Here is a 23,772-nt window from a genome sequence, read left to right as displayed (position 1 = left end):
ACCATTTAGATTTGTTTCAACACCACTTTTTAGTATGTGATTTAAATACTTCTATATTGCAAATATTAATTTGGTGTGTTGTACCCCTCCAAAATATATCATTGATTTAATCTTTCTTTTCACATTGCAGAGACAAAGTATTAGAATGGCATGAAATATGGCCCAGTTCTACTACAAAAGAAGTGTCAATGCTCCCTACAGAGATCGTATCCCTCTTCGGATCGTACGGGCAGAGTCTGAACTGTCTCATTCAGAGAAAGCCTATCTGAACGCCGTGGAGAAAGGAGACTATGCCAGTGTAAAGAAAGCTTTGGAGGAAGCAGAAATTTATTTCAAGATCAATATTAATTGCATCGATCCCCTGGGAAGAACTGCACTCCTTATTGCAATTGAGAATGAGAACCTTGAGCTCATTGAGCTGCTCCTAAGTTTCAATGTCTATGTGGGAGACGCTCTGTTGCACGCCATACGAAAGGAGGTAGTTGGTGCTGTGGAGCTGCTGTTAAACCACAAGAAGCCCAGTGGGGAGAAACAGGTAGGTACAGGATTTTCTCTAGGTTTGGAGTCTGCTCTAAGGAGAAGAGGAATTGTGCAATGGGAGTAAGCAAAAAGAAAAAGAAAATTAAACCCAACCATCATCCTTGCATAAAAGTATTTAAAATCAGAAAATCAATTACTTGGATGCTGTATTCATTGTATTTATTTGTTTAGATATCATAGAATCACAGAATGGTTTGGATCAGAAAGGACTTTCAAAGATCATCTAGTCCAACCTGCCAACCATGGGCAAGGACATCTTTTGCTAGACCGGGTTGTCCAAAAACCCACCCAACCTAACCTTCTAAACATCTTGCATCCTTCTTACCCCCATCCTTCTTACCCCCAGCCTGACAAGGTTTTCCACTTACAGCTGAGTGAAACCATCATCCTTGCATAAAAGTATTTAAAATCAGAAAATCAATTACTTGGATGCTGTATTCATTGTATTTATTTGTTTAGATATCATAGAATCACAGAATGGTTTGGATCAGAAAGGACTTTCAAAGATCATCTAGTCCAACCTGCCAACCATGGGCAAGGACATCTTTTGCTAGACCAGGTTGTCCAAAAACCCCACCCAACCTAATGTTCTCAACATCCTGCATCCTTCTTACCCCCAGCCTGAATCACAAGGTTTTCCACTTGCATCTGAGTGAATTGTTAATTGCCTTCTATACAAAACCAGAATTTGACTCCCATTTAACTGATCACACATAAAAATTCTTTCTTGGAAGACTGCACAGTAAGAATATTCAAACTTCTTCATGTCAAAGCTTTGTGTCCATTATAAACTCCCTCAGGAAAAACTGGAATTTGATAGAACAGTTTGGTTTTGCTTATGAGACTTCTGATATGGTAACATTCCTGCAGATATTAATGAGAATTCTTTAATCATTCAAAAACACAAATAATTCCAAAGAGAATATTACTGGTAAGATGTGGTCCATTTGAATTAATTATGAAACTCCCTTTGACCTCAGCAAAGGTTGCAGACCATCCTTGTGGAGGTCACCATCTCTCAGCTCAGTAAGATAACATGGGGGAGACGTGACCCAGTTGATCAAAACTTCAGACATGTCTCCAGCAGTCTTCCATCCTAGCACAGACAGCTAAAAAGGTGCAAACTCCTCTCCCTTCCCTTCTGTCTCTTCTCAAAAGAAAAAATCATTACATGCAGTCTCATTCATGATAAATGTGGCACCTACTCTGCTCCCCTTTCCACAGACTTGATACTTATCTCTAGGAGGCAGCTAGCCTCTTACACCTCTTTCTCATTTTGAGAAACTATTGGAGAACGGATAACATAGCCTGCAAATTCTGATATTCCTAGGACTCCTCAAGGAAGAAAAAACTTAAAACTAGTTTTAATATTGCATTAATTTTTCACCTATTGCAATATTCATGTATTATAGGTCCTATATGAATGTATTTCTATGATAGTATCTTGAAATTATTACAGCCCTTTGACAAATAATGCATACAATATACTTTAATTACTGTATAGTGTACTTGCTATGGATAGAATTGCAGATAATAGGTAAAGAGTATAATTTTTGCTGATAAAATAACATGAATTCTATGCCTGTTTTGTTATGGAAAGAAAGAACTATAGTTAGTCTTTGTACAAATGTGTGTCTGCCTTCTTTTCTAGACAGTAAAAGTAGAGCCCCTTTATAATGCCAACAGATTTATGTCAAAGAAAGGGAAGAAAATTAAATTCGCTTGATGTTTGCCTTGTATCATTACTTCTCAACTGATAGTGCAAGTGAGAATACAATGTATGAGAATTTCTCAATGTACCAGGTGCTTGAAGGGTCAGTGCATGGCCCTGTGTCAAGCTGGTTAAGCCACCAGTGTCTCAATGCAGAGCAGAGTTCATCTTACTTGATGGTAGACATCCAAAGCTGTGTCTGATGTGGCTGCCTGGGCTCCCTGTACAGATGGAGAGAAAATGAGACCCTTGGAGAGCAACTGGTGCTGTCTGTCTCAATTACTTGTCTTAAGATGGTAGAAACCACTTTTTTTGGACTAGCTAGAAAGTCTGCAAATTTGCTTTACATTAGGTGCCTAAATTTCAGGCTGTTCTTTACATTTTCAGGACTACTTTTTGGATGGGTCACAGCTACTGTAATGGAAATGCTTGAATGCAAATAGTAAAACTTGGTTTAGGTGAGCTTCACGCTGTCGCAGACAAAAGATAAGCTGACTTTTTGGGTGCATATATTATCATGTTAAATTAGCCAGAAACAGCATTGCTCCAAAATGCAGGTTAGCAATCTGGGCTGCAGCTCAAGTGTGTTGTTTCAGTGCCAGACCCCACTGCTGGCTGCTATGAAGGGTCCTGCTTCTCCTTCTCTTCCTTGGTTTCCCCGATTGCACCTGTCAAAGGTCTTCCCATTCCTGTAAAGCATGAAGAATAATCATGAATCATTTGAACAGAGCCATCTCCTTTTGTGTCTGTACAATGCCAGACCTGCCCAATGCAAATGCAAATATTACTTGAAAACCAGTGCTGGCAAAAAAAGGGCTTTAAATGAATAGATTGTTTTCACACACATGCCATTGCTTGCATTGGGGTCCCCAACAACTGTTAAAATTCTATGGGTGTTGTAAGTGTAGGCAATCACAGTGGTTCATTTTTAAGAACAGTTGTATGTTGAAGAGAAGATAAATGTGGATTACATTTTTGGTGAAGCAGAAACAACTGTGTGTATTTAATATAACCAAAAGTACCTGCTGGGTGAAAAATCATTACAATAGGCTAAAGATCTAAAATCTGGATGCTTAGAGTTATTACTTTTGTTTGTAAACATTTGCCATGTTGTTTAGACAATGACTCATTTCCAGACTCTGCTTTTAATAACAGGATGTCTTTGCCTGTTTAGTTTTCATTCTTTGTATAATGCCTATCATGTGTGGTAAAATCCTGACACCTTGATGTTAGTGGGAGTTTTGTCATTCAGTGAGGTCAAGATTTCACACTTCTGCTGGTTTTATTTTGCCCCTGAAGAAAAGTCATTCAGTTAGTAAGAAATACGAAAAATACACATGCTAAATACTGCAAAGTTCAAGAAACAGTTTAGATTCCCAAACATTTCATTAATGCTAAAAGTTATGAATGTTCAAATGCAGAAAAACCCTGCTATGACTCATGGTTTACAAGTAAATGAATTAACTCTCACTGTTTTTATATATTCATGAGTTAATATGCTATGTATGATGCCCAGTTAATTTTGGCTTCTCCCTCATGTAATAATGTAATAATTGTAACATGAAAGAATTTTTAAGCATAGGATTTCCTACATAATTCAAGGGCTCATTGACAATGTCAACAAGAAAAAAAATGTCTGCTTGTATCAACAGAAAGCTACAATTCTTCAAGGCAGTGGAAATTTATATTTTGAAAGAACCGATTTTTCTCCAAAATATAATTCTTTAAACATTTAAATGTTTTGAAAGAAAAGGGGGGAAAAGTAAAAATATGTTAATTATGACCAAGAATCAATGCATTTAGTTGAAATAGTACATTTTTTGTAATTTTGGAAATGTTTTCCAACCAATGTCTTCAAAATTAGGAGATGCCACTGAATACCCCTCTAATATTTCATCCTCCTGAAAGAAAATACCAAAAACTAAAAGTCAGATCTTGTTAAAGTTCTGTTTAAACTCTCTAGTCCACTTGGTTTGTGTGTGAGTTTTTTGTGGTGTACATTAACACAACTCAGGAAGAGGTCCTTTAGTCACTTGCATTATATTTGCTACACTTTTTTTAGCTGTGCCAGCTGCTAGAGCACGTGTAAGAGAGTAACAAAAATTCAGGTGAATGAGTGGAGGAAGCCTGTCCAAGTACTTTTAAATTACCAGTTCTTCAAAGCCATATGTCCTGACTTATCTGCCAAGTCACTTGGTGTTTACCCTGATGGGTAGTTGAATAGCAAATTAAGAGGGGATGAAAGCTTTTCCTTAAAATTTAGTAACCTGCATAAAACATTTTTATCTTGTTAAACTGCGTGCAGCATCCACAGATGGGATGGGAGTTAAGTGGCATAAAAACAAATAAATGAGTTGGATACTTTTATCTAAATCACAGCATTGATCTGCTGCTTGAGGATGCCAGACATCACTCTAGCTGGGTGGTTGACTGCCTAGATCTGCATGTATATTGAGGGAAGACTGAAGTGGAGATGTAGCTGTCTTCTAAGAATGTTACAAAGCACAGGAGTGAAGCTGAAGTCTCACTTATTAAACTTGAATCTGTGTAGCATTGTATTAGCTGACAGTCTAACTATAGGACATGGATTGTCCTATCAAAGGACCAAGAAAGGATAAGTTCAATTTGTTGTCTAAATATTTGGGTTGCACTCAGAGCTATGGATTCAAGTTTCTGCTTTCACTACCAGGTTCTGAGACTCCCTCAGAAAAGCATAAGGATAAAGATAGTTACCATGTTCACTCCAGACAGACTGTGAGCAGTTCTTCTTCATAAACATTTAAGGGCCTCCTTAGTAGTCTCTCTGGTCGTGGCAGGCTTTACAACAGGTATATTCCTGAGCAGTGAGGTAAAAGGTATAGTATGTCCCAGCCTTTGTCTCAGAGGGAAAGGACTGAAATGAAAGAGATGAAACTTTTGTGCAGCAGGTGGTAAGGACAGCAAGATGAGCTATATCCTTTTATGTAATAAGGAAAATGGCATCTGGAAGAGATGGGAGAGGTGAGAAGTCATATGTGAGAAGATGGCAGCTCTGATACCTTGCAAAGCAGACCTGAATCCAGGATCTAACCCAACCAAACATATGTTGTATGTTGCATGCACAGTGCTTTCCAGGGACATTTTAGCTGTATGTGAATAAGAGGATCTAAGACATTTTAGAGGGCCTCAGGGTGTATGATGGCAGCATCTTCACCTAGGGATGCACCAGTCCATCATCCCACATCTGGGTGTTGAAACAGCTAGCAGAAAGCTGGGAGGTCTGGCAAGCCCCCCTGATCTGGATAATAGGTAGTCCAGTACCTCAGAGCTTGCTCTGGCATTTGTGTACATCATCCCACATCTGGGTGTTGAAACAACTAGCAGAAAGCTACAGGGAGGTCTGGTGAGCCCCCCTGATCTGGATAATAGGCAGTCCAGCACCTCAGAGCTTGTTCTGGCATTTGTGTGCTGCTCAGTGTGTTAGCAGCCACTGTGAACTCGTGGACAGGAGGAGTTACCCAGGTGGATCAGTACAAAAGCTTGCTATCTGGGGACTTTTGGGGAGGTGGGGAGGCAAGGGGCATTATTTTGCTGTCACAGGCTAAAGTTATATTCTATAAATCTTGACACCTTTACCCAACTGATAATTATTTGCAGTGCATGAAGGCAGAAGACAAGAGGAGGCATTGACAATACAAGTTGTCTTTTACTTGGATCTGCTGCATGTAATTCTCCTCAGAATAAACAGTGATTGATCTTATGCCAAACTATGTCTCAACATCTGGGGATTTTTTTAGCGGTGTTGCCAGGTAGTTTTGGAGAGAACAAAAGGATATAGAACAGCCAGGAGAAGAGAATGGTCCTGTGTGAAGATGTGTAAAGGATGTTGTACAGCATAGTTTCTAGGCCACTGGGACATGATGCTACATGAATGTTCAAGTACTCACCTGAGCTGCCTGGGAAGAGATACAGAAAGCAAGGCTAGACAGCGTTGCAGGCAAAGTGCCTCCAGTCTGGCAACATTCCCAGAATGAGATAAAAAGTGTAAAGGTGAAAAGCCAGGAAACAGCATGAAAGCATCAAGGAGCCTGAAGAGTCATTTGCCATTCTTGAAATGCTGGCAGCACAAATTCTGTTCTTCTGACAGAGCTCCTGTTTCCTGTCCTAGGAAATTTCTCACCAATAGCTTCATCATCCACTGCATTTCTTTCATGTCTCAGTATCTTTGGTTTTCTTGAAATTACCCTTTGAGGAGTCCCAGGTCCTGGGATGAAGCCAGTGGTCTTCTCTGGAGCTGTGCTTGTAGCCCAGCTTCAGTCTCAGTCAGGCTCTTCTTAGTGCATGCAGAGCATTTAGTCAGCTTCAATTCATTGTTTTCTGTGGAGTTGCTATGGAGGAGTTTTATCTCCTCCTGGTAACAGTGTGGGTCATCATGGAGAAGACCAGGGAATGTAGAGACTGTAGGCCCAGCAGACCTGTAATGGACTTTAACTACATAAAAGAAAACAAACCCAAACTTAAGTCTTAAAACTGCACCTGTTTAAAGATTTTATTTTGAATCTTCAACCTAATTACTGAACTGGGACTTATATTAGTGAAACAGGCAGAAAGAAAAAGATTCTATAAGCACTGCATGATGGTTTGTGGTTTTTCTTATCTAGAACTCTTTCTCAGTAACTTTGGAAAATATCAGTCACAATCACTTGTGTAATGCTCTTTGTCTGTTGAGATTAAAGCATCATTTTTGTTTTGAAAATGTCTCACACAGAAGTTCATGAACCAAGTGCCTTTTTTGAACATTCTGATTAATGACAGTCTAGCTAGTAATGAGCATGGAGGAGGCAATGCAAAGCTATTTTGTCAGGCTTGAAGTACACAGTCTTGAAGTGGAATATGAGGGCACAAAGTTGGTTCTTCCCACTCCTAGCTGCCTGAGTGGGTAGCTGAGTATTTTTTTTTTCCCAGTGGCATCTGAATAGTTAGAATTTTCTGACAGGTTTTAATGTATTGATAGACAGAGATGAATGGGAGAGGCTGGGTAGGGGATATTTCAGTTCACTGATGAAATACACGTAGTAGCCTGTCTACATGTTCAGTCTTTCATATAATCACTTAGACATGTGAAAGCAACATGCAGCTTTTAAGGAGAGGTGTACCATAAAGGTGGAGATGACTAATTGCATATAGGATGGAGATATGTGAGATGAGGAGATTTAGGAAAGTATTGAGGGATGATGACTGTTTTCAAGTTCAAAGAAGGCTGCACCTAAGTGTCATTATGTCTTGGCAATAAACCCAAACTGTCTGTGTTTATATGCATCAGAGGTAGGGTGGGTGGCTGTACAGAAAAACCTGTGACAATTACTAAAAAAGGACTCCAGAACCTGAGATGCTGGTGCCATCAAATAGAGCTGCTAGCAATTTCAGCACTGAAGCAGGCAATGTGTTCTACAATATGTGCCCATCACCTTATAACAAATGCTAAATCATAGTATTTCAATGTCAAAGCAGCAGCTAAAGAAGCATACCAAAATATGGGGGAACGTGCTATTTTCTTGACCTGTACAGAATTATGAGCTATTTTTTATCAGCAGCATGAAAAACCACCCTGACTAGCAGGATCCTTACAGATAGAATCCCAGCAGCTACCAGCTGTGAATCTAATCCTCCGTTTGAGCAGTTTGAAGTTCAGAAAATATTGGTGATAACAGATACAGATTTAGTTCAAAGACCATTGATAAACCAAGCTTCTACCTAAACTTTAAGTGTTAGAGATTCAGAAAGATTAAGTGCTTTTCTGTCACTGTTGCCTGGCTTTTTCACACTTCTTTTCAGCTCATGATGGAAGTGACAGCACTTTTCTAGCATGAGGAGGCAAGTACAGATAAGCAGTAAACATTTGAAAATCTGAAATATATCAAAATTTTAAGAAAAATCTAAAATAATTAATAATCTTTAGAAGGTTAATGCAAAGATTAGGTCTGTGCAAAAGTCAGATTTCTTCTCAAGAAGTCACATTTTCAGTGCTGCTTTCTTTTCCCTACTTCTTTATATTTGTTGAACCTCACTTCATAGCACTCACCCAGGTTTACAATCAGAATAGGGACAGTATATAAATAAAAAAGAAAATGTCCAAAACCTCTGCCTTCTACAATTAGTGGCTCTGTACTGTCACCTTCATAAGCCTCCATGCCTGGAATCCTTTTTGCCAAACCTACCTGCTGTCACTTCCTGAAAACTTTATTATCTTTAAATTTGGCTCTGCAATTCAACTTAGAAACTTAACAAATTTATAAACGTTAAAGGAGCAATATAAACAAACCACTATCATCCAGTTTAAAACAGCCTCTGAGGGGAAAGTCAATGATTTTGCCCCTGAGAGAACAGATTGAGATCTGTGCTATATATAAATACATGTATATAGATGTATGTATGTATGGAGTGGGAGTCAGCTCCTGATTCAGAAGCCTGAAACTGAATGTAATATATTGGCAGAGCCAGGGTTCTATGCAGAGATGTGTCCTGAGTCAGGGCAGCCTGCCTGTCCTCCTGCTGCAAAGGGGTGAGACTCTCCAGCACGTCTTGTGTCAGATCTGTGCAGGTCTCTCTGATTCTCTAGGGTTTCTTAAAAGTTACTAGGTGCCTATCTCTAGGTACCCAAATCACTCCTTTAATGCTCATATATATGCCACGTATCTGAGCTCCCAATAAAGTTAGTGAAGATCTAGATGGTCTGCTGACCAAGGTCAGGTGTCTACCATAAGGTAAGAAAAATAGTAACTGAGATGAGCCCTAGATTTGCACTTGATATCAATAACAGGAATGTAAAAAACTAATTCACATATAGAGCCTATAATTACTTGTTTAAATCTGGAGATAGACCCCATCCTGTAGGGTCATCTACAACATATCCTCTCTCTGACAGTGTCCAATGTGGAAAGCCAAGCAAGATTTTAGGAACAGGACCACCAGAGCTCTACTGTTGAAAGAAGCTGTTTTGAAGTCACAGCAGCTCCTGATGGACACAAACTTCCAGGCAACCCAATGCTGCAAAATGTTCCACTGAAAAATATTTTCAAAGAGCCATTCTAGAGAACTTCCTTGTCTGTGAGCAACTGTGCTGGAATGCAGTCTGCTGGTACTGGCCCATGGAGATGCTTCTCAAATAAATGTATTCAAGGAAGAGTAGAGTTTAAGACTTTTTCAAAGGGAGCATTAGTCTTTGAGAATCAAGCATGCAGTCATACCCAATAATCTTGAAAATGAACAGTTTTCCAGACCTTCAGACATGGGAAAACCCTGTCAAGAAGCTTGCTCATGTATGATCCTCAACACTCCTTCAGCTTTGTTCTCATCATAGGGCATCTCTTGTCAAAGTGTTCTGTCAGTAATTTATGATAACTGATTTCCACACAGCTATGTGCATCACAATTGAATTTCCTCTGGTTTTAATGTTACAAATGTTCATCAAAGCTTTTTAAGAGGCTGATTGTTTCATAATGTCCTCTTTTTGTATGATTTCTTTGATATCTAGGTATATGGTTAAGCTCACACTCCAGAATTTTCTTCAATCATCCATCTCTTTTAGGATACTTGCAGGAATTCAGTATCTCTAATAGTCCTTTCTGTTAAAATGCAGCTGGAACAGCTCTAAAACTTCAAGAGTCATGATGAGAGTCCATTAATGTGTTTACAGAGGCTTACTTTTCTTAGGAGACTACCAGGTTAGCCTGTCAATTTGCCAACTGTTTTCTGGACAAAGGATACATGTCACATATTGTACTGACAGAAGTATTTTAATTGTCTTTTATGTCAGTGCCAGGGTCCATATCTTCACCTCAGACTGGCAGGAGGGCACTTTATTTCCCTTTTCAGTTCAGCTACTAAAATGTTACTGAGTGTTGGTAATAAAATAGTGTCTAAGTTTGCAGGCTAGTCACAATATTTGAGGCCTTCTGGCAAAGAAAAAGGAATCCTGAAATATCTACCCTCAGAGCCTTATATTTCATACTATGTATTGCCAAGATGCAGCTGAATATTTGCAGAAAATGAACAAAAATCTGCCATCATTTTATTTGGTACTAACTATATGATGTAAATACAAACAAGCTGGTTGACAAGATGAAATTTCTCTTCCCTGCCCATTTAATCCTTTGTTTATTAAGCCACTGTTACTACCATGCACTGAATTGAGTAAAAATATACTTACATAAGCAGTAGGATTGTTCAGTTGAAGAATCTGGCTTGGGGAGAGGATTTTAAAAGTGTCTATCATTAAGGAATTGAACACAACTGAAAATATTATTAACCTGCAGTGAAACTAAGTGATCAGTCCTTTGCCTCTCAAAGGAACTTCCAAGGTGAGAGACTGGTGAGCAGTGCTCAGTCACCCTCACAGTGAAAAAATTTCCTGATTTTCAGAGGCAACCTCCTATTTCAGCAGGTGCCCATTGCCTCTAGTCCTGTTGCTGGGCATCACTGGAAAGAGCCTGGCTGTGTCCTCTTGGCATCCTCCCTTCAGGTACTTATACACATTAATAAGATTCCCCTGAGCCTTTTCTTCACCAGGCTGAATAGTCCCAGGGCTGTGTGAGCCTTGGTTTCCTGTTTGCTTCAGAAATAAGTCCTTTCTGCATCTGTGAAATATGGAAAACTTAAAGTATGGTTCAAAAGCTAGAGCTGCTGCTAAATAACAAACCAATAAATAACATACCAAATACAATATACCTGCAAAAGAGCTTACTATGACATTTCTCTGCATCCTCTGCAGATTTATGGAGTTTGTGTGTCCCTGGCCATAGTCTTTTGTATTCCTTTCTCATATTATAAAAATATATAAAGCATTTTTCTCTAAGTGTTTTAAAAATTGGCCTGATTCCCACTTTATTCTTTGAGACTATAACACTTTTAATTTTCTCAGACATGAAATGCACTTTCCAGCTGTGAAGATATCTCCAATTGCTTTGCAATGCTGAATAATTGCAATCAGCTGTAAAGAATTTTAGCTAATTCTCACCCTTTCCTCTGAGATGCTCCCATCTCCTGAACAGTTTGTTGATATCCAGAGAGGCCACAAATCTGTTATTGTTTGTTCTGTAAAAGCTCCTTTTCAAAAGCTGTCTTTCTCATCCCTTAGCCAGTGGGACACCTTTTCTTGTTTCTAACTCCACGAAGGTAAAACAAATGATCCACCTCAGATTCTAAGCACTCTTTTTTCTAACATATCTCTCAAGACCTCACTGGAGAAACGAGCCAGTTTCCTTCTACCTCCCCAGCTAACTATTGGAGCCATTTTGGAAGAAGGAAAAAAAAAAACAAGGAAAAGCAAGAGATTTTCCACTTTTTTTCTAATCAGACCAGAGACACAGGTCCTTGGAATGTCAGATGTAAACTTCACTAAAATGATTCTGCCTTTATGAACCATTCTGTGTTTGAGAAGGGTACCTGTGCATCAGTTTAAAAGCATTTAGACCCTTCTATGTCTACTTTCAACATCTAGGATATTTCAGTATTGGCTTATCTCATCATCCAGGCTTTGAGAGAGGCATAATACGAGGATCATTATGATGTGAAAGAAATAATTTGAGTTCTGTAATCATTTCCATAGAAATTCTTTTTTTCTTTTTTTCCTGATTTCTTTTTTCCTGTATTTTTCCAAAGCATTTTCATTTTCTTCTTTCACTATCCTGGGTGAAAACAAGCTTGTCATTTTTCATTATGAGCACTCAAGCAACGCTCACAATTCTTGAAAAACACCTCTACCTAGTTGCAAAAAGGTATGTGGTGAGAGAGTAGGTATGAGTTGCAGAGCTGGAAACAAATGCAGATTATCCTGACAGTCTTTTATGGACTCTCTGTTTTTGAGCCATTTCCCACTCTTGCTCCAGCTATTGACATGGACTGAAGGAAAGACATATGCATCCAGTAATAATGCTCACAGAAAAAATATTAATTGAAAATTGCCACGTCTGTGTACAGGCTGCATTTTGGATTAGCTCCCAGAGATACAGGGAGGAGGGAAAAAAAACCAAACCAAACCAAACCAAACCAACAAAAAAAAAATATGGAAATAAAACGTTTAATATTTTTGTCATCAGTCGCACCCAACAAATGCATGTCCCAAATCTATCAAATCAAGTACCTTTTCCTATGATTCTGTCTGGAAACTTATCTATTCATTTTACATTTCTTTTCCATTCTCTATTCTTTTTCAAATAAAAGAAATCTATACTTTTTCACACTAGGGAGGATCCTGAAGAAAATAATTGAACATCCTGCTTGTAAGCACCTAGAAAAAATGTAGACATGAATAGCAGCCTACCAGGGTTTGCAAAGAACAAATCTTGTCATAACAATATAATTCTAATTCATCACCAGATAGCAAGCTCTGTATGTTGAGGAAAAGCAGTACCTATCATATAGCTGGAGTTTTGTAAGATTTCATAAGCTGTCACTCAAAATACAGTTTAAGAAAACCATAGAGTCGTTGCCAACAGTGCTCAGTGAAGTGGGATGAATGAATCAAACAGAACCATGAAATGAGCAATTCTGCAGGGGTCTATCCCAATCAACATATTTGTTCATGACATTAAAGATGAAATAGAGGGCACGTTAAATCTGTAGACAACACAAAGCTAGAGGGATCACAAGGCTGTTGCAGGGCAAGATAAGAATTCAGGGTGGTTTGGGCAAATGAGAATTTATTTCTATAAAAAAACAAGTTTAGTAAGAAAAAGTGTAAGGCTCTAAATAGAGCAGAAATAATCAACCAAGTGTGTTTAAAAGAGAAAACTGAAACAATACTAAAGAGTGAAACTGTAGTAAAAAAAATAATGTATTCCCTGTATCCACATTTTTTTAAACATTACAAGTTAAACTGAAAAAAAATTAAAAAAATTAAGTATCAGAAAACTTGTCTGGAAATAGTGCAACATATCCACCTACCACTGCAGGGCTTCAAGAACAGATTGGTTAAATACCTGTAGGCGTTGATCTAGGTGTAGTTACCATATTTTGGGTTGAAGGTGGCAAACAAGACCTTGTGACAAGCTCTTTCCTGCCTCGTAGTGCTTCTACTGCTGAGTTCTTTTACACTGTTTGGCTCGAATGTTCTGCAGATGTGTTAAGTATATGCTGCTATTTGTGTTACGTAGCTGTGCAAGTCATCCTCATTGTTTAGAAAAGTGATGTCGGTTTCAGTGAATTACTAAATGCTACTGTAATTTTTCTTCTTAATTTGTAACATTAATGCCTTGTGTGCAATGTGGCTGGCACAGACTGGAAGCCATCAGTCCCTGCTGTGACTATTGTGACATACAAATTGATTCAGCCGTAATAAGATGAGCATGAAAACACATTAGAAAACCATAGGCTCACATCTTATCATAGGGTAAGTGTAACTGATTAAAAAAAACCTAAAATTCCAAGGTTTTGAGCTGTAAGTTAGTGTTACCATGAGCTAGCACAGCCATCGAGTTCTGAGCTAGTTCAACATATGGCTTGTGTCTGCTCAATAAATTCTGTTGGGGTGTATGCTAAGGGGAGGGTTTACTTTACCCAATTTTTGTTTTCTGAATTAGGCATCTGGTTTGGATTACTTATCAAAGGTTCTCTGTTAGACACCTTTCTTTGGCTGACTTGAAATACACTATTTTTGTAAGAAACTGTTAGAGATATGTTACAGAATTTAGAGTTATAATTTTAATTATAAAATAGTATAATCAGTATAATTTAATCTGAAATGAAATGTGGGATTGGTCCTTGTTAAATTTTAGGCAAATTTTGGGATAAATTATTGTTTCATAATAAATAAAAAAAAAAGTGCAGAATCTTTTGTTCAAAAATGTCAACAGAAAAATATCTGATCTTTCAATTATTTTTTTTTTTTGTATTTTCCTGACATGATTTCATAACTGGAATTACATCCTGGGCTGATAAAATGTTTGCTCAAGAAAGTGTATGCAACTGGGAAAAGAAGCACAAAGAGGTGGTCTGCCTAGGCAACCTAGAGTTACTGGCAGGTCTGATAACAAGATCCATGTCCTGAGGTCCAGATAAGTTGTCCAGCTGTTATTGCCTTAAATTGGATTTGTGTGTTTTCTTCCCCTCAAGGAATCCTCTGGGTTTTCCATTCATAACATAATTTGAATCTGGCTAAAGATAACTCCCTTATCAAAGCTGGAGTCCAAAGGAACCTTCCCACCACAGAGTCCCAACTTGTAGTTAGGATTTCATTTTGACTAGTCAGTTTGTTCATTTTGCTGTTAGCACAGGAGGGAGGTTTTCTGGCCTTATGTGTCTAGCATTTAAAAGTTTGATTGGAGGTCTTAATACATTTCGTATAAGAACCAATATTTTAATTTTTAAGCACACTTCAGTTATGAGTCAGCATTTATTTAAGACCAAAAGATAAGCATCACTTAACCCCAAATACATACTTCCCCATTTTTATTATCTCTTTTTCTTGTGGTTAGGGTCCAGAGAAAAGAAATCTGGAAGACAAGCATTAAACACCTTGTGGGTGTGAAAATGTGAGAGGACACAATTTGTAATTAAATTTTATCTCCTGGACTTAGATGGACAGCATTTCAGATACTTAATTAGTAAAGTATGCATTCTTAAGAAGTTACAGTGTCCCTAAAAAATTTCATTGCACATTCAGACATTTATATGTAGTCCTCAGACTGTTGTCAGTTAACTTGCAGTGCCTTAGAGCAAGGGTGAGGTTTTGTGCTTACATCTGGTTCCTATTTAGAATAGATGTCGAGGCAGAATAATATAAAAGGAAAGAAAATACTTTGGTAGCACATTAAGAGTGTGGTACTTGCCTTTAGGAAATGTGATGAGCCCAAGCCAGTAAATGAGTTGAACCCTTTCCAGGGAGGCCAGGGAAGCTGCCTATGGGAAGCAAAAATGACAATATACTGGATGGGTATGAGTAGTATCACACACACTGCTCTGAAAGGATGCTGTCCCTGGTTTCAGCTTGATGGAAGCTTCAACTTCCATCCACTTACCTGCTTTACAGGCTTGATGGCCAAACAACATGCCAACTGTGCAATGCAAGCATCCTCAGAGAGGGAAAAGGACTTTCAGCCAAACTTGGGGCCACCACTGCAGGCCTGTAGTTTGTGCAGTCTTGTGAGGATAGTTTCAGCACAGCTTGCAGGACAGACTGTACAGACCCATTCAGGGGTGTGACAACTGAATTCGAGTTATCTTGAACTTAGAGCTTCAAGTTATTCAAGTTATCTGGTAGTTTATCAGTGACAATGCCTGAGAAAGGAGTTGGGGTTGGAGGATTTGTTGAATCCTTCCTGGTGGAACTACTTCCAACTTCATGATCAGGGTCTGTTTCAGCTGCTATAATACAACAAAACCAAAAAAGAGAAGACTCAACAAACCAGAATGTAAATCAGAAAACTGTATATGCATAGGGATGACCTGGATGCTGTGGGCTATACAGAAATGTAGAGTTGGGCATTTTCAAGGTGTTTGGCTGATAACAGCTATAGAGCAATAGTGCCGAAGCAACTGATGAGCTTGGGGACACATCTTTGTAATATTATTTTCCTTTTATAATGTGATACTGCATGAAATGCATATGTATTCATCTTGTTATCTGTCATACATCTTTTTTTTTCCCTTTGCTTTAGGTTTTTCCTCCAATCATGATGTCGTGATTGACATGACTCAGAATTTGCCCAACTCCTTGCAGCCATTGCAGGATTTGCTCTTGTTACAAGGAAAAGGCAAAATAATTGTAAATAAATAAAAAAAAAAGACAAGAACCAGGCAAGCTATCCTTTTGACCGAATAATTGTAAATAAATAAAAAAAAAAAAAGACAAGAACCAGGCATGCTATCCTTTTGACAGAGAAAATAGGTTGCTTTATGTAAATTCTGAGCTCTTGCACTTAAAAAGTAGGTAAATGGGCCCTGCAGTTTTCAGTCTGGCTGTTAAGATGCTGCAGTAATGCGAGCCATAATGGGAAATCTAGATGGAGAGAGGGATGCACCTGGGGTTTCTGTGCCTCCTTTTCCAAATGGACTGTTATCGTTTTCTATTTCCTGGCTACCTAAGACATATCAACAATCAACATCTCTACGTTGATGTCACAGGGACAGAAAATGTCTCAGACCTTACTGGCATCTATGTAGCCTTCATTTCTCTTTCTGTCATAGCAAAGGGACTTCTCTTCACACAGACCATGCAGGGAACTTAAAAATATATTGAAGAAGGCTATTAAAGTTTAAAGTTTATTAAAGTATTAAGTTTAAGCAGCCTCACACTTGACATATTAACTCCAAAGTGTGTATAGTGTGTGTGTAGTGTATAGTTACACCACTACTAAGCCTTGTGAAATCACAGTGACTGTAAGACCAAGTAGCTTCCCATCCTTGCAGGACTTAAGGAAGATTTGAATGTCCTCTGTGAGTGTTCCGTCAAAGCTTTAGATTGTGTGGCTAGAATCAGTGTGTGCTGGTTAGTTGTTTTGGCTTCTTTAAAGATAGTTATTTTTCAGTAGTTTGAAAGTAAAATTCATCAGAAGTCTGGTGACTTCAGTGTGAGTACTCTGGGTCAACAGTTAAATGCTGAAATATTCTGAGTGCCATGAGAGCACTCAGAACTTCAAAAGATAAGTACTTCATTATGCTGCAGATGAGGGAATAATTTGACCTTATTGCTTTGGCATTATGTAGATCTTTGGTTTGAATGAGTAGGAAATCTTAAAATAGCAGGTAAAGGGTGAGGGGTTAAACTCATGATGTAGTTAAAGCTGCAGTCGTAGGGTTTGCCCTTTAAGTTTAAATGCTTCTGTAAGTTAAGGCTGAAATGATTTAATACACACTTCTATATTTGGGTAAATTCTGATGTCATAAATTTAAAAATGTATGTATTTATAGCTGAGTTACCTTAAGATGGAAGGTTTTGATAAGCTCTGAGAAAACAAGCAGCTTTTGAGTTAATGGACCCCATGTGCAAGTCAGTCATTGATATGCCATGTTGTTTGAAGCTGTGTCTCTTAATTTTTCAAAGAAGATTGTGGTTAATGACCTGTTCAGATAGCTTTCAGTTCTGGCAGGGCTTGGATCAAACATTAGTGTTGTCAGAAAGTACAAAGACAATAACATGCTAATTAAAATAAGTAACAGAGGAATACTCTGAGCAGTAGTTGAGTGTGGATTTACAGCTTTCCATCTTTGAGTTTTCTGCCTCTACAGCTTTCTCCTTTACTCCCTGGTATCCTGACCCCAGGACCAAGAGGGATTCTCACTAGTTGTGGTAGATGCTGTCAGAGCACAACACATCCCTCCCAGTAAACCCTTTTCAAACCCATGGTAGCCCACCATCTCACTTCTACTAATGCAAAGTTTGAGCCTGTACTGCCATTTTAATCTCTTTCTAGCTTCAAAAACTTTGGCCACAGTTGCAATTTAATGGAGGAAAAAATGTGTATGTGCATGCTTGTGTTCCCTTTTTTCTTATATAATATATTAAGTAAAAGAGAAAAAAAAAAATCTAAGACCACAGTAACCAGTGAGGTTTGGGTTTGGAAATGGGTCTCATTTTCCCCACTGACATGAGACAGGTGAGAAAACAGATCTGATTTTCAAGCCCAAATCCACACTGGACAGGAATAATGAAGTGGTCTGGGCGAGAAGGGCATCCTGGGGGGGCTCTGTGCCATGTTCAGCCTGGAGGTGAGAGGTGACCAGAGGTGCCCTGGAAGAGACCTGACAGAGCAGTGTGGACACAGCCAGAGAGTCCTCTGAGAAGGTTGTGTTTGCACTTGAGTGTCTCCCCCATCCATCCACACCTTCAGGATATTCTCAGCTGTACTCCTTACCTCCTTGAGTAATTTTAAACCCATATTTCTCTGTATGCCTGCACACACTATGCTACTTTGCTTGTACCTCAGAATAAAACAAGCTGAACTTGCTCAGGAGCTGCTCAGCTCACACTCACTGGTTGTAACCATCTCCCCATGTGAGGACCTCGAGGATGCTCTGTCTGGGGCTGTGAGGGTGGGTGGGCCAGCCCAGGCATCCCACAGCCCTGCCCTAAAACAGGTGCTGTGCCAGCCTTGCCTAGTGCCAAACCAAGCCTGCAAGGCTGGGTGTGTGGGAAGGGAGAAAAGGGATTTCCACTCGATGACTCCACGTAACCTTCTCAGAACCCAAGGTCAGCAAGATGCCATGGCCAAACAGGGTTTATTTCCCTAGGGATGTGTGATTACAATCCCAAATGCCAGATTTCCAGACTTGACTTTCCACCCCATTTTACATGACTACATGGCCACCTCCCAAAGTAATCCTCTCATTCAGCTAATTAGTGTTTCAGGCCCCCGTTTTACAGCCCACACACATAGCAGCTCTTATACCTGGATAGAGTCCCATTGAACAAACAGGAGCTGCTTTGTACACAGAACACCTAAAAAATGGACAAAACACACATTGTCTTCATTAGAAATAGGGAGAAAAAACTCCATGATCTATGGATTTTATGTCTAGATTTAGATCCACAGACTACCATTTCTTTTCAGCTTAATTTCATTCTAGTTTTCCTTTCCTCTGAGTTGCTGTCTGTTTCTGTGAATTTAATTTTTTGCTCCACTTCTTTCCCTCCCCAGGCTTTAAACATAGCTCATTTGAACTAACTCTTACACTGTTATCACAGACTTTACCTGTTTCCTATTAATTTCTCTTCTTAGCTAATTGTGGGTTTTCCCCCTGGCAACGAGGTCATAGGAATTCTGTCAAACATTTTTTCCTCCCTCCAGAGGCTGTCTGTTTTACGTAGCCTTCAGATAACTTTGAGTCAAATGTTTTCCCTTTTTCTTCCTCCCAAAGGAGCATCACTCAGAGCACCTTGCTCATGTGGATTGAGTTTGTGTTTGGTGGTTGAGCTCTGGACCAAAGGTAGTCCCTAAGTGTTGATGCCAATACCATTTTTTTGATTGACATTGGCTAACTGCATATATGTGGCTTCATCATACCAGTCTAATGAGCTCTATTTATCTGGGAAAGCCTTTAGAGGCTGGTATTGAAAAATAAAGGAACAAGTTTAAAATGAAAGACCTTACAGAAACACACCAGAAGACTGAAAATACAGAAATGCACAGTAGAAGAGGCTTTTAAAATGCTCTGTTTGGGCCATTGTTCTACCAACTCCATTATTTCCCTCTAAAGTATGTTTGCTTGCACGTGTGGATGTGGAAATGAGCCTTGGCACATTAAGCTGTTTGCAGCAGGTACCGTTGTTTCTCCACACAGCCATATTTCCAGCCTCCTCTTTAAGACATCTTTTCTTTCCCATTACTTGCCCACTTTATTTTATAACTCTAGCTTGTCTGTGCCCTGTTCCATCCTTCTTTTCTTTCCCATTACTTGCCCACTTTATAACTCTAACTTGTCTGTGCCCTGTTCCATCCTTCCTTCTGAGATTCACAATTATGCCATCGTTCTACCTTCCCTGTAAAACGGATTAACCAGTGAGAGACCAGAGAGCAGCTCATGGCTGGCCCTTCAAGGGAGCCAACAGGACCTTTTGTGTCTGATTCGGCCTTATTTAGCTAATCATTTGCTCTAATGAACCACTGCCCATGGCTGCTTATGTACAAACCCTCTATATAGTAATTTATTAAGTGGAAAGAGGCTATCTTAAGCTAATTGAATTGTTCTGGTTAAAGTATTTCCTTCAATCTGACCAGAAGCAAAGATCCATCAGCAAATGTACTACATGGTAAAGTATCCATAGCCTAATTTTCTGTAGTTCTTGTTCAACGAAGAGGCCTCTAAGAATTTTTGCCTTTTTATTACAGGTGCCACCAGTGCTTCTGGACAAGCAGTTTTCAGAATTTACGCCAGATATCACACCCATTATTCTGGCTGCCCACACCAACAACTATGAAATCATCAAGCTGCTTGTGCAGAAGGGGGTCTCTGTGCCCAGGCCACACGAGGTCCGCTGTAACTGTGTGGAGTGTGTCTCAAGTTCAGACGTGGACAGCCTCCGCCACTCTAGATCCAGACTCAACATCTACAAGGCTCTGGCCAGCCCCTCCTTGATTGCTTTGTCCAGCGAGGATCCTTTCCTCACTGCTTTTCAGCTGAGCTGGGAGCTGCAGGAACTGAGCAAAGTCGAAAACGAATTTAAGTCGGAGTATGAGGAACTGTCACAGCAGTGCAAGCAGTTTGCAAAAGATCTCCTGGATCAGACACGGAGTTCCAGGGAATTGGAAATTATTCTTAATTACAGAGACGATAATAGCTTGATAGAAGAACAAAGTGGGAATGATCTTGCAAGATTGAAACTGGCAATTAAGTACCGTCAGAAAGAGGTGAGTGCTGGAGAATATTTAAGCATATTTAGAAGTAGTAATGTGATAGATAATAGCCTGAAATCCATCCTTCTAACTGAGACAAATTCCTGCTTATGTTTTTTTTTGTTCTACAGGGTGTCTTTTTTTTTATATATATATTTTTAATTGGATTAATTTGAGTAGCTCTTATAGTTCGATAGTGTCAGAATTTAAAATGTTCTGTTACAGCACAGATCCAAAGAAACTTCTTTTTTTTGCACCTGAATACCCAGAGTCTTCAACAGTTGAAATCTGAAGAGCTCTTCAGTAATAGGATAAGAAATATACACAGCATACTTCAAATTAGCTTTAATTGTGCCTGACAGAAAAAGGAGGCTATGTGTTTAAACACCTATAAAATACTACAGGTGCCTCTATAGAGAGATTTCTTCAAAAAATAGCTATGATAAATAGATACTAAAACATAAGATTAATAGCAATGCATGACTCCCCAAAATTTTGACATTTAGATTCTTTTCCATAAAGAATCCAAAATGGAGATATGCAAGTATCAGTTTCCATGACAGTTAAAAATTCGTGAGTTTGCTTCACTGGTACAGATATTCAATTGGAACCAGAGGATGTCTGCAAAAAATACTCAAGTTCTTAAGTGCATGCAAAAGCATCAGGACAGAAATATGAGTTGGGAAGACAGTTGTTGTGATATTTCCAAAACTTCACTCAATCCCTGCTCATCATCATGTCAGAATGTTTTAGCATCTCATTTGTACATCCAAAATCAGCTGAACTGTGGAAATCTATGGGCAAGACAAATGTTGTTAATAATTAAAGATTACTTGTTCATATAAAATATAGCAAATGCTTAAGAAACTTCTGTGTTATAATGAATTAGTCTGTCACTGCTAAGCCTCTATTCTGAAAAATATAATAGTAAATCACAGAATCAGAGAATGTTAGGGGTTGGAAGGGACCTCCAGAGATCGAGTCCAACCCCCCTGCCAGAGCCGGACCATCTAGTCCAGGACAGGTCGCACAGGAACACATCCAGACGGGTCTGAAAAGTCTCCAAGGCAGGTGACTCCACAACCTCCCTGGGGAGCCCGTTCCAGTGCCCTGGACCCCTGACAGTAAAGAACTTCTCCTCATGTTGAGGTGGAACTTCCTGTGCTCCAGCTTGTGATCATTGCCCCGTGTCCGATTGCAAGGCATAAGTGAGAAGAGGTTGCCCTTCCTTCCTGACCCCCAGCCCTCATATCTAATATTTGATAGTATAATGTTGTCCTATTGCAGGGCATGAGTGAGAAGAAGTTGCCTCTTCTTTCCTGACCCCCAGCCCTCATATATAATATTTGATATTATAATGTTTTAGACAACATATTTACTGCCTTCATAAATTATTTTCAGATGGTACTGTTCAACTTCTTAACAACTACTACTTCTATTTCTTGAAATGCCAATCCTGTCCTCCAGACATTTAAAAAATTCTAGCTTGGACATCTGTTTTCCAGAGGATACATGCATTGAAATAAAAATCTGACCTCTCAGATTTTTTTCAAACTTAAATAAAAAGCTTGAATTTTCTTTATTTTAGATAAAGACAGTGAGAGACATCTGTAGGCTGAAATGTTTTTTATAGTTGCATCTGATTCCCATGCCTAAATAAATAGCAGTAGCACAGCTGATTACACATTGATTCTTTGTGATAGAAAATAAAGCAATACAGATTTAGTGCAAAAATCCCAAATCAGTAGATCTTTTATATTTTGAATCCATATTTAATTTCTATAAATATTTCCCACTATCCCTACTATTTGAGTCTCTCTGGTGTAAAATCAAGTTTTATGAGATTCTTGTGCTGTGTTCCTTAATGCTGGAGGTAATAGCTGACAATGTAATGATCAGTCATTTTATTTCTGATGATTACAACAGAATTCTTGTAGGTGCAGCTCCAAGGTCAAGAAACTTACCTCAGGCATAACAAATTTTTGGATTCTGTCTGAATGAACTTCTATTTATAATCAGTTCCAAAGTTAAGGTTGACCCTCCTGGAGGCAGTTGCAGCTGATTCTTTAATGTCCCATCCGTCAGAGGCTTAAGAGTCTTGATCTTCATCAGTGCCTCTATTATACCCTCATTTCTATGTTAATTTATCACTTTTCTATTTGTTTCCTATTTCTGTTATACTAATTAACCCTTAACCAGGTAATTAAACAAGTAAATCTAACAGATGCTCTCATACTTCATATACCCTTCCACTACAACTATTCAAGGTAAGCCTGATGGCAAACTGGAGGCTCAACTTAGAAATGTTATTTTAAGAACAGCAGGAAAAAAGCGTAGGCTCAAGTTTAACTATCCCATTAATATTTTATTTTGGATTCAACCTGTTTAAACGTACTGTTTTGGGGTGATAGATCTGCTTCCTCTGCCCTCTGTGTCTTAAGCACCAAGAGTCAGTTCTCCACCAAAGACTTTTCTATTACGCCAGAGGCAAACATGGATTTTTTATGGGTTTGATGCTCTCAGTTCTAGTTACTGTTTTTCTTTCTCTTAAGTTGTCTGCTATCCTGCAAAATGGTAATAACAAAAAAAAATAAACCAACCCAAACACCCTCAACAAAACAGCAAAACAGATAAGAATGCATTGTCTTCCTTTCTTATCTTACCACCCATCCCTAACATCATGTGCACTATTACCAAAGGACATTGGAATGCTATACTGGGGCTGAGGTCAGAGGTCCATGAGTAAGCCATCAGGTCTGGTTGTTCAGAACATCTAGTCTAAGCCCAGCAACTGCAGCTAAAAGTAGCAGAATGATGAAGAATGAGGACAGGTGGCATAGGAACACACGTCCTTTTACATTACTTTTACAATTAATTGCTCAGGAGTTAAAGATTACTTTTATTTATTTTTTTTTTCAAGTTGAAAATAACACCAAAAATTATTAGCAGGAATTCCTCTTGGCACTAATAAACAAGTGAATATGAAACACATCAGCACCAGAGCAGGTCTTTGGATACTGCAATTTGGTTTAATTTCAAACACAGAAGATTGCATAGGAACAGCAGATTCAGAATACTTTTAGGAAAACCAGACAAGAAGAATTTCATGGTATGAAGAAAGGAATATTGACAAACATAAGATTTGAGGTTTTCCACAATGAAAGGTGCTTATCTTCTGCATTTCTATTCCTTTTGCACTTGCCATAATACTGT

At 38.8% G+C, this 23,772-nt stretch overlaps 1 protein-coding gene across 1 annotated transcript; it reads left to right on the top strand.

The window, feature by feature from the left end:
• Nucleotides 1–127: 127 nt before the first annotated feature.
• Nucleotides 128–20,616, top strand: LOC103774303 (short transient receptor potential channel 4-like; the record flags this gene model as incomplete). Its single annotated transcript, XM_008941695.1, has 2 exons — nt 128–535; nt 20,056–20,616. Coding segments are annotated over exons 1-2 (939 nt in total), but the record flags the coding sequence as incomplete, so codon positions are not given.
• Nucleotides 20,617–23,772: the final 3,156 nt, after the last annotated feature.

This window comes from Merops nubicus, unplaced genomic scaffold (assembly GCF_000691845.1).
Source record: "Merops nubicus isolate BGI_N331 unplaced genomic scaffold, ASM69184v1 scaffold8936, whole genome shotgun sequence".
Classification (NCBI taxonomy): Eukaryota; Metazoa; Chordata; class Aves; order Coraciiformes; family Meropidae; genus Merops; species Merops nubicus.
Note: the sequence above shows the minus strand (reverse complement) of the source record. Positions and strands in the feature narration are given on the sequence as shown.